Source organism: Cupressus sempervirens, chromosome 8, assembly GCF_028749045.1.
Source record: "Cupressus sempervirens isolate cs-2001-9-10 chromosome 8, ASM2874904v1, whole genome shotgun sequence".
Taxonomy (NCBI): Eukaryota; Viridiplantae; Streptophyta; class Pinopsida; order Cupressales; family Cupressaceae; genus Cupressus; species Cupressus sempervirens.
Genome location: NC_143125.1, coordinates 445,219,909 through 445,232,445, shown reverse-complemented (window position 1 = coordinate 445,232,445; position 12,537 = coordinate 445,219,909). Strand labels below are relative to the sequence as shown.

The following is a 12,537-nucleotide window of genomic DNA, read 5'->3' as shown; positions in this document are numbered from 1 at the left end:
ACATTGACAACTCCATAACTTCTCTTTGCATGCAATTTCATTTTTGAAATGGAAGAGCTTTGCATTTGCAACAAACAGAAAGATTTCAAGCTTATTTAATAACTTAATTTTAAAAACTAGGGTTGTATTTGAATAAATGGATACCAATGAACTAAAGAATGAAACACTTTAGCAAAAATAACAAGAAATGCAAGACAAATTGTATCCTTGCACTTACTTGAAGATCAACGAGAAAAATATGGAAGAAAGAGAAGTTTGGATGAACTTGTCTTCTCCAAAAATGGGTTCTCCAAGTGTGTTTGCATATGGTAATAAAATATCTTTGAAAAAATCAAAGTTTAGAGGCAAAAGGTGGTCTCCAAGTGAAAAACACATGTGCATGTATTAGCAAGATGTTGTTGCAACTTTCTTTCTCTCCAAGTGTTTGATGCAAATTGGACTTAGAAGGCTCTATTGCATCGATATTTTAGCTTGAAAACAACAAATCATGGTCTTGGGATGAAAACACATGTAGAGGAAATGCATATAACATGAGTTCTAACCTTTTAAAAAAATCTTGGAATGCAGTAACATGTGACATTTTTGGATTCCAAGAGGAAAACCATGGACTTGATGAGCAATTACATGTGCTCAAAACCAAAAGTGCACCCTTTAGATGTAAACAAATGTTTTAAATATGCATGTATTTATGGGTTTTAGTGTGAAACACACTCTTGGCTTGCAAATGCATTGATGACTTGGCATGTAAAGTGGAAAGAAAACCTTTAAATGTATTTGGATATGGCTATTTTGAAAACAAGAGGCAAATCACACTCTTTAGGGCTCATTGCATATTTAAAATAGCTTGGAAATCACATGTATTTAGTCCCTTAGTGCAAATTACACTCTAGAATCCCAAACACGTGAAGTATGTGCATGAAAAAGAGAGTTTGTAGTCCAAATCACACTCTTGGAGGGCCTTTCTATGCAACTCCTTAGCTAAAAAATATGTCTCCTATGAAAATTGCCACTCTCCAAGGCCTTTTGCATGTTTAAAAATGTGATTTTTGGTTTCCCAAGTCAAACATTTCCACTCAAAGAGCAAATCACACTCTAGTAGGGTGACACCATTTCATGTTTTTTCCTTTACATGCAAATCATGCTCTTGGAGGATGATTGCATGTTTTAAAAATATGCTTTTACATGTCTCTGCATTTGGATGTCCAAGGAAAAATTGCACTCTTAGAGCACATTTCCATGTAACATGTTAGAAGAAAAGACATATTGTTAAGTTGAATCACTTAAGTGATCTATTTAGCAATGTCAAATTGATTATTGGAAAAATTTCACTTAAAGGGGTTAAATATCATATTTACACTGTATAATTACATATAAAGAGAAAATATGATTTAACAGTAATATTTCTCTTAAATGTTTTAAAATAAAACATTTAAGTGGATCTCAACATTAAATTAGACTACATAGTGATAATGTCACTTAAGTAAAAAATTTAAAAGCAACTCAATATCAAAATATAACATAAAGTGCACTATAATGACTTAAGTGATAAATTTAAGTAATAAAGTAACTTGAAAACATAACATAAAGTGAATTTGAGTTATACTTTTAAAAAAAAGTGCAACTCAACATTAGAATATAACATCAATTTTTCAAATATGCAATTGAGCTTGGAGAGTCCACTTTTTGGGTACTTAAATGATTATATCTTTTTACTAAGAAGTTTGATTAAGCCCTAAGATATATCAAATTGAAGGGAAAACCAAAAGTAAGAAATTGAACAAAATGGAAAGACTAAAACAATCCAAGCTAACACTTAAAACCACAGAAGGGGACTTTGGAGGCTTCAAAAACCAAGCATAGGCTAAAAAATAAAAAAATAAAAGGACTTGAAAAAAACCTTCAGTAAAAGGATTCACTAGGCAAATTGGGAATGTCTAGTTGATCAATATTAGCCAATTAAATAGTGATCTATCTGAGAGAGATCTTACTGGTTGATCAATGTTACCCAATTAAATAGTGATTTATCTGAGAGAGATGTTAAACTTAGTTGAAAAGATTTTGTATTGTTACTTACATTTTGTTATGACAAGATAGAGGACAACAAACATGTATTTACAAATTATCTAAAATGATGTCAAATTTACTTATTTTTCTAAATTATTCCTTTGAAATTAAAAAATTTTGAAGAAAAAAAAACAATGCACAAATGTAAAGATTGTTAATTTTTCTATTAGTTTATAACTTTTTAAAATACAATCCACAAATAGAAATTCGTTCATAAATTTCTCTTACTACAACAACTTTCATGTTTTGAAAACATTATTTTTTCCAATGCCTCCCTAGGATGAAGCTTGGAAAATACTAAAGACTTTCATAGTAGACAAATAAATTAAATAAATAAAAAATTCTGAAGAAACTAATCATGGTGTCATAAACAAATTTAAATACACTATTGTTGGCATACGTGGCAATGATGTTGAGTCGTGTCTAGAAGCAACTAGAAATGTAGTTCATTTTTGTTATGTATATTTAGAAACATATGTACAAGAAAATGAAACTAAGAAGAGGCAATTATAAAAGTTAAATGTTATTGGCTTCATTCATCTACAACTACATCTATAGGCTATGGTGGAGAGGGTTCTTTTATGGCTCATTTTTGTCTTGGTGCTTTAACTAGTGCTAATGTATCTGCTTTTAGTCCTCCTAGAAGCATTGCTACGTTTGGCCCTAAAATCCAATCTTTTGTTTCATACAATACTCCAGGCCCACAACCCTCACTTGAGAGCATGAGTTTGGACAAGCAAGTCCATGATGTTTAAAGAAAATAAATTTTCTCGTTTTGGTACTTTGTAACATTCCATTTATTGCAACCAAACAATTTTCTTTTTCTTTTTTAGTTTATAATTAAATGTTAAAATTTATACTTTGAAGTTGAACTCTTCTTTGTCTAATGATAATCTATTTGTGATAGGTCTCCTTATTGACAAGGTATGGCAGACGTCATAACATGTGTGGGACAAAGTTTAAGCCCCTACTAATACTAAGTGAAGTGCCCCCCTCTTATTAGAAATGGTTTAAGATGTTAAAGATGAGCTCGAGTACCACTGATAGTCTTGGAATAAAAAGGGTTGCACCATCATGAAAAATGGTTGTATGGACATTATGGGTAAGACACTCCTAAATTTTCTTCTTTCCTCTACTGGTTTTTTATCATTTTACTTCCTTAAATGCATTAAATAATTTAAATTTTGATTTATTGAATGATCAATGATCATTGATAGTTTTTTTATTTACTTTTTTATATATTTTTTATAAATTTTATTTTTAGAATCTATCTGTTCTTGAAATTTGTTGTGCTTCTCCGCGTGTGAAAAATGTCACATACTTATGTGAGGCTATTGAGATAGCCATACATGGGGTGGAGGAAGAAAATGTGGTGTAGGTGGTGACAAATAATGTAACAAGTTATATTGTCACTGGTAAACTTTTAAGTTTTAACTTTTGAAGAAGAGACATCCATGGATTCATTATAATTTTCTTATCAATTCTAAATTTCTAATTTATTTTTAAAGTTGTTGCAGGTAAAGTTTTGATGGAGAGACAAACATAGTTGTCTCCTTGTACAACCCACTATCTTGACCTCAGGTTGGAGGATATTGGTAAAGCATCAATGGATGAAGTTATATGTTGAAAGGGATAAAAATATGTGCAAATTTGTTTACAATTATGCATTGGCTTTTAGCATTATGAGGCAAAAAATAGTGCAAAAGGAGTTGGCTCTTCCTAGTTTCACAAGATTCTTTTCAAATTTCCTCACACTAAAATCCTTGATGAAATCAAAGGCATATTTGATGCACGTGTTTATTGGTGAAGAGTGGACTTTCTTATCCTTCGCTATGAGCAATGCATGGATGGATGTGGTAGGATGCATGTTTTATGAGGCATATTTTTACACTCCTTATGTAGAGATCATGTAGGTAAATATATTAGTATTACAAACGGTTTAATTATAATATTTATCTCTCATTAATATATTGCATATTTTTTAGCCGATAGGCTATTTGTGGGAGCTTTGCTTCCAAAATTTAATTTCTTCATGAAATGTTGTCAGTATGACGGTAATTTTGTCAGTACTTCTCAATATTAGGCTTTCAGACTACTTTTCTGATTCGTTGTTCAAAATTTATATTTTTAGAAATTATTAAAAAATTAAATTTATTATTCACTAATGAAATCATACTTTCCTTAGTCTTCTTTATTCCTCAACCAAATTGCAACTTTCCAAAACCAAGCTACAGCTTTCCATTTTTTGTTTATTGCAAACTATTAAATAGAGGTTGCTTTTTTAACAATCAACCTTAACATATCCCCTTCATTGAGATTATGACCATCTAAAACACAATTTATATAGGTAAGAAAAAAAAATTCATTATATTACAATTCAATTGATTTGTTTAAGAAATAACATGGAAATTTTGTCATGTGTTATTATTATCCTTCACATAGGCATTTGAGGTAATAGATTCAACAAATATTTGTTGGCTATTACCGTTGGTGCAACATTTCAATAATAAATCTGTGGTAAATGTTTGTTGTTAATTTTTACAATAGATATTGAAAATAGAGTGTTGTGTTGGAGGTATACTGGCCCTGGACGTGAAAACCTTGTCTAAAAATGAAATTTCAGACTCTACAATCTTCGAGGTGACTAGATTGAATGAAAGAATTGGCGAGCATGTATACAAATGCCATTTTGGAGACCATAAAATGAAAGAACTATTAATGAGCATACATCGATATTAATATATTTGACAGTGTGTACAGATGAGTCCCAGGATCGTTTTGGCTTTGATGACATCCGGGGGGATGAAGTGGACAGTTTTGAAGATTCAACTTTATTGACAGTTTCTTTGGATACAGAGGAATTAGACAGTAGTACTACAGATTTTGACACTCTGGATGTTGATATGGACCTTGGAGATGACTCGCGAGATATGGATGAAAATAATGAGGATACTCCTTTAGACCGAGCACCAGAAGAGGCTTGTAGGAGACAATTCAGCCAGAGCCATCGTGTGACTAGCCAGTTGAAAGTTAGTGACCAAGACATTGTTATCGCTTGTGAGCATTTTGATACTGCTCGTCAGTTGTTGGCTGTTACTGGTTGGGGTTCTTCTATGACAGATGAGTCCAGCGGTGGTTACTTTTCTTTGGCAGAGATTCATGCCTTGCGTGAAGCTGTTCGGATTTTGAAGCAGGATTATTTACGATTGATAGCCGACCGTGATCACTTGGTTGAGTGGGGGAGTACAGCATATGAGGCACTCTTGGATCGTGAAGAGGAGGTGAGTGAGCTTTCCCAGGAACTCATAGTGACTACTGAGACTTTAGAGGATACACGGCGGGATCTACAAAGGTCGCAGTTTCAGTTGAAGGAGGTGACCGTGGAGTTGGAGCATTTGCGGTCAAAACCAGCCCCAGACCCAGTTCATTTGTCTATTGAGGTAGATGGTGGTGAGTACACTCCTACAGTTGCTACTGAGGAGCATATTGTTGAGGCTGACACACATATCCAGGATTTGGTAGTAGCTGGTTCTAATGAGTTTGGGATACCAGTAAAGTCAAGTCTCCAGATTGATTCTTCTCAGATAGTTGATAGTGTGGTACAGTTGAGTATGCCACCCTTACAGGAAGACCAGTTGTGGTGTAGAGGGGAGTATGTTAATGCTTCCTCGTATAATTTTTACTGCACTGAACCGTTCATGAAGTATTTGCTGGATAATGCATGTGTTCATTTAGACTCGCATAAAGTGACAGAAGGTGTTCTCATCCAAGATACTAGTGTTATTTGTAGATTGGTTGAGAAGATTATAAGGGTCCTTTCTACTATGCTACCTCACAGGGATCTCGAGGAGGGGTTTGTTGAGCAAAGTGCACAGGGACCTATCCGACCTACAGTCACTCGGAGTCAGAGATTGGAGCCATATGTTGATTACCAGTTCAGTGATGATGAGCTAGCAGCAAAATTTGGAGGTTCTTACCGGCATTATACGGTAGGGTACGCCCATCATTTTTCTTTTGACATAGAGATAGAAGATTTTATTTCACGCAGATGTAGATTGGCTCCAATTTCTTACCATCCATTAGGGGATAGATTGGCACCATCTTTTGAAAATAAAATTGGTAGTAGCAAGTTACTCAGCCTGCAGCATCGACACACCCGGAGCAGTTTTTCAAAGATTGGATTTGATGGCAGTAATTCAAGTACCTATGGCTGTTGTCATATTTACAGTGCAGTTGGGTGCAGGTGTCATTTTGACAGGGGTTTGAATTTTGATGGAGTTGATGTTTTAGTTGGGTTAAGATCTACAGAAAGGTTTCTTCTATCATCATCTACAGTTGGTTTACAGATGATTCCATCAGAGTTGTCAGTTGTTTGGATATTGAGTACAGTTTCTCAGCTACTGGTATTGATGATTTCTCCACGAGAGTATGATGAGGATTGGGATGATATACAGATTTTCATTTGGGACCCAGGCATACTAATTGGTTTATGGTTCAGCCATTGCTTGGGGACAAGCAATCTCGGGAAGGGCGGACTGTCATGTCCCCATTTTTTGGTGACAGTTCGATTTAATTAATTTAATTAATCTGCTTGTCCAAAGTAATGAATATTTTAAGGACGACTAATTAATTATTTTAATTAAATAAATAAACATTAAAAGATAACTTTATATTTAATAAAGTGACTTGAATTATAAAAATATTTAATAAAGTCACTTAAGAGATAAGATCAAAAATGTTCTAGAAGTCTCTGGAGAAGATGGAGAGGAAAGAATAAATAGGCACCCCGGGGCTCCATTCGAATCAGGCAGTTGTTTATCTCTCTTTTGATTTCAGGTTGTGATTCAATCATGGGTGCATTGTGGAACCTAGGGTTTCTACAATTGTCACAGCTGGCCATTGAGAACGATAACTCTCAATTGGTACGCAATTTTGAGGGTGTGAAATATCATCTGAATTATTGCAGATTGGAGGTGACATTCAGTCATTTCATCGGAGCGATCATTTGTGGCTTAAGGCCAACTTTAGGGTTTATGCATCACTGTTCATTTAGGAAGCAGCAAGGATAGAGTTCGTCATCGTTCCACGAATTGTTGTAGAGATTGGAGAGAATTCGGGAGGAATTAACTTCAAATCAAGAATTCGATCCAGAACAACAGGACAAGAAGGTGCAATTTGTAGAAGATATTATAGGCATAGATTTATTTCACTTTGCATGAAAATTCGAGTGGCCGGATCAGATTTGATATACGAATTTCGGGCCAGGCTAGAGTGACCAGTTAATGAGGGTTTAGGAGACGAGCTCCAGTCCGCATCTGCTGTACTCACAATATATAATGGACGCACTCAGTATTCAGACATTTCTCAATGACAAACCGAAGGCAAGAATAAATTTATTGGGTGTGGTTTAAATTGGATCGCACAGTCCTGACGGGTGGCGGGCTAACCATTGAATCCACATTCTTTGTGGACTGCCGAACTACACCGGAAGACAGCATAGCCAGCACTACAGTCCAGCATTCGAATGACTGGTATTGGCAACTCCGACAACATCCACGCACATTGTCAGGGTTTCGCACGACGACAGAGACCACCGTTTTATTTAACTTCATCAGTTTCTCATACTAAACGCAGTGCCATTATAGTACATGGTTCTCAGGATGGTTATGCAGTTTGGAAGAACTGACAGTTTCTTAGAATCTTTGTCGGCTCAGACTTGGCAAACATTCAAGGGCAGATAGCGGAGTTGATACGCATCGGGTCAGCTTTAAGACGGACGACTCCATCCACATTTAATCAAACTATGACCAGTGTTTAGTCCTGAGTTTACAGCGATAACAAAAGGACGAAGGAGGGACTTGTTGACAATATGACCATCAGAACAAATGTCATCATCTTTGGAAGCTCATGTAACTGCAGGTTCTTGTGACTGTTCCTATTGCCAGAGTTTATCAGGTTCCTATTTCTAGCATTCCTCAGTTGTAATTATCAGATTCAATTACTCTCCTGGATTGCCAATAAAAAAATATAATATTTGCAAATGAAAGGTCTGTAAGTATTAGATGATATTATTCTGAAACATTTGCATTATTCAAACATTATACTTGCCTACATATATGATTATATGATAAGTATTTGACGAATTGCTAAAGACAGCACGGGTTATATAAAAAGGTCATTCCAGCAGTGTTAGAGTTGTTGGCTAACTGTTTGACGAAATGTCAAACTCTTGAAGTGAATAAGGTCTTGGTGTTCAAAGGAGCAATAATCCTGTCGAGGATATGTCAGTGGTATCAGAGCTGAAGTATAAAGAGTTTTTTTGGTGCTGGAGTAAGCAATAACCTGTCAGGGTTATGTCAGCAACTTATTTCCTCAATCTAACATTTCACTTCCACAACAACTTCAAGGCGGATGAGGAGGTTCTTAGTGGTATATATGCACAAAAGATGTCTAATGATGGCACAAGTACACCACAAAAGATGGTTACACATAATAATGCATAGGGTTGATTTTCCCAATTAAGATATGCAAAAACACTTGGAGAGAATTCCAACCAAGTAGAAATATATGTTAAGATTTTTCAATTATGGCTTACACATTTTGATTTTATAATCTAAACTTTAAGTTGAAAACTTGGAAATGAGATTGTTTTTTTTTTTGTCCCTTATTTTCAATAAATGGTGACAAATGTCTAGGCCTACAACCCCAAACCTTCAAAAATTTGTCATTCATATTTTGAGTCAGCTATGTAATGTCATTTTTGGATATGAGCAAAATTGGTCCATCTTCGAGCACATTTAAAGAAGAGGCCTAATAGATTGTTTGTGGAGAGGTTGAATGATATTGTCTTTGTTCATTGCAACCTTCATCTTAAGACTAAACAAATTTCAGACATTGACTCCTCTCCAACCACTCTAATGGAGGTCAGACCAGAGTCCAAGTGGCTCATTGATTCACAAATCACGATCAAACACAGCTGATAATGATTAGTGTGGCACCTCGCATGTAGAGATTATGGCTTGTCAGTCATCTAAGATCTACCTCAAACACCTTTGTAGGAGGCAGACAAACTACTCTAGGGCTGATGCTGAGCTAGAGTTAGAGACAAAGTTGTTTTTGTTTACATGTGTTGGGGAAAATTTCATGTCATGGATTTCATGGATTGTATATACATTTGACAATATTTATTATTCTATAAATCTATGTTTTCTATTTCCTTTGGCTACAATTTACTTGTTTACTTCTACAATAGATGTATATTTATGTATGTGATCAAATTAGCGTCTATTTGATGACATTACAGTGTCTTTAAGCTTTGCTCAATGACAGGTGCATGAAACAAGTTTTAAATTGTTTAAAATCTCTAAAACTCAAGGGTTTTTCATTTTGTCAAGTCATTGTGAAGCTTGAAACTTTGCTTCAGAGTTTAATAGAAATTTCTACTAGATACATTTGACCTCAACTATTATTATTGCAATTATGTGCTCAAAGCACCTTTTATAAGCTCTCACAATGTATATTGAAAAATTGAATAATAACAAAAAAGAAATCTCAATAGTGCTATGCTTTTAAGCAGCCTATCCTATTTGTGAAAAAATAAAATAAAACAAACCAGTTAAACTAAATGACTAATAAAATCCTGCTAATAGCCACAAATCCATCTCCTTGAGAATTTAACAATGTTAATTACTCGAAGATATTTTGAAAATTCTAAAATATCTTTTACCTGCACATTTGGCTGTATTTTCTAAATTTAATTTTGTCTTGGTGTTAAAGAAATGTGTCCAAAAAGCACAGCTTGGTAAACAACTCACTATATCGATGATCTAAAATTCGACCAGTCAACTCAAATTGGCAATAATTTGATTTAGCATTCCATTTGGATGCCATGACTAACATCTGATTTGAAATAAGCATTTATAAATTCCTCGGCTGCTATTTACGAAAGCTAACCAATAAACTGTTTGGAGAGGCCTAAAACCTGTTCATTAATATTAGACTCCATTGTTATACCTGAGATCATGGAGGGAAAGACCTCGTTTGAGCCGCAACTGGTATCAGCTGAAAAGTACTCTTTCCTATTTGTTGCATGCTAGCTTGTAGACATTTTTTCCTTTTTCTATTGACATAGGTAAGTGGATTTGACTTGGCACCATCTTCTTTCTGAACCTTTTTTCTGTAAAACACTCAACATAGGCGTAGAAACGTATAATAGATAAGGATTAAGTAGAGGTTTGAGGTGGTTGTTGCAAGGAAAAGGTGCACCGTCTTGACATAAGTTGAAAGTTCTTTCCTTTGAGGGCCCTTGAAGAACAACCATGTTTGTATTAGACTGGGCAAAGCTTTATGCTAGCAAAGCCACAGCAAACAGAGAATGTTTTGAGCTAGTTTATTATTAAAATTTCAGGCCTTACCTACTAACTTAACCAACAGCACACAGAATATTCTGAACTAGTTTATTACTAAAATTTACTTTAACAATCTTCAATATTGGCGCATTTGAGTGCTTATCATAATTTCAGACTCATGAATCAATAATCAACTACTATTTCCTGTTAAACCATAAGATGTTTTCAAAAACCATCAACGTCTCAGTTCAATGGATCTTCAAAAACTTTTTCAACAAGTTATGATTCTGAAATCAAAGCTGCCATTAAAGCTTTTTATGAAGAAAAATGAAAAACCAAAACCTTACCTTGATGAACGATCTGGTCAAATTTCATTAAAAGCTCCCACAGTGAAACATGTGCCATGCTTAACAGCACGTAAATACCAAAATGTCATTTTGTATATCTTTTTAGCTTGAAAGAATTTCCACCGTTGCAGACTTGTGTTTAGTATAACCTTTTAGGTCCCTCAAGAGCCCCGGTGATAGGAAAATAAGCTGCGTAAGCATATATAAGAATCTGCATCATACAATAGAAGGTCGCGGAAAGAGCCAGAATAAAAAGAGTTTCCCAAGATTGGTTTAGAAAATGCCTTGCTAAATTTGTCGCTTTAACTGAAAACCAATCTATAATGTTATCAATTCTTGTTTCAATTCGTGATCAAAACAAACTTGTAACTAAGCAGCAATGTTAGCATTCAATATGTTGTTGGAATTCACATCTTCAAGATTTCTACATCTTGAATTAACTTTCATCTTGAATATCTATCATAATGCAAAATACAAATTTGAAAACTGACCCAACAACTATAATGCAAGTAACATTATCCAGAAAATTTCATAAAAATGAAATCCTTTGTAAACCCCTACATGATATCATAGACAATGATATTTATTTTAAAATTTCCCTCTTGTATGCATTTTGATTTCATAAAGAAGCTAGGTGTAGTATTTATATTTCCGTTCAGGGAACAGTGGAAGATCCAGCTTGTACTATCCAGATCATACTCTAGAATAAGTCACTTTTTCCTAAAGCAATCTAATTTAGTAAGTAAAGGAAGCTAAAGTGAATCGATCAAACAATGAAAGAATCTTCATTTTGAAAAAGAACATGAAGAGGAAGCTGAATTCTCCAAGTATGGTACAGATTTATATCCCATGGGCATATCAAATACATTTTTTAATGGTCACAGCAGGAAAATGTTAATGAAAAATGCCTTATGTCAATGAAATGCATTGACATTAACTTTGCTAAACATGTAATTTCAAACATGACCAATACACTCAGAAGAAAATGGAAATTTCTTTACAATCAGGATATGAGTTGATGCTCTGCCCACTTGAGGGGAGATTCTTTGAAACCTGCACTCTCAGATGTGTCAATTCCAGCCTCAAGCATACAAACTATCTGCTTCATTGAAGGTCTTGTATGATCAGGTTTAATGCAGAGACGCACCACTTCACATACAGTTTGGAGATCACTGTACCTGAAATATCTAAGTGCAGGGTCAACTAGATAGGCGATGACTTCCGGAACCTCCAAATACTCTTGGGCCTGCACATAAAGTGCAATGTCAGCTTTACTTTGCTGTACTGCAGTTGATAAGAGATTTAGGTGAAGATAATTTAGATTGCTTTACCCAGTCAAGAAGGGATCCCTGGTGCTTGCAATAGGGAAATCGTCCACTGATAATCTCCAATAGAAGCACTCCAAAACTGAATATGTTGAACTCAATATCAGAATGATCTCCTAAAGATTCTCCAGAACCACGAGTCAGAGTTGCACTGCTTTTGAAAATTGACCTCCTTTCATCTTTTACAATTATGGATTTCCATGTCTCAAAGTCTGCCAACTGAAAGCAGTAAAAAAGTTAGTAAGCACTTATTAACTCTCTAAAATAATGATAAAGTCAGTTTTCTTCGGTGAGAAAGGTCCAGCAGTGGGCTAAGTGGAAGAGGCTGAAATTCTAGTAAATCCACATGACTAAGTTCTGGGGTGAGAATTTATGGTTAACTGGATCTTCTGCAAGAATTCAGATCTGTCTATTCTATATGTATACATGCTGTATTAATTATCTACCCTCAGA

At 34.8% G+C, this 12,537-nt stretch overlaps 1 protein-coding gene across 1 annotated transcript in view; it reads right to left on the bottom strand.

The window, feature by feature from the left end:
- Positions 1-11,517: 11,517 nt before the first annotated feature.
- Positions 11,518-12,537, bottom strand: part of LOC149543127 (putative LRR receptor-like serine/threonine-protein kinase At1g63430) — an 84,321-nt gene continuing 83,301 nt past the window's right edge. Inside the window, exons 12-13 of the mRNA XM_089798037.1 lie at positions 12,091-12,303; positions 11,518-12,005 (exon numbers count right to left, since the gene is read on the bottom strand). Coding sequence (XP_089654163.1) covers positions 11,763-12,005; positions 12,091-12,303 — 456 coding nt within the window. The 3' untranslated portion in view covers positions 11,518-11,762. The remainder of the gene's footprint in view (positions 12,006-12,090; positions 12,304-12,537) is intronic.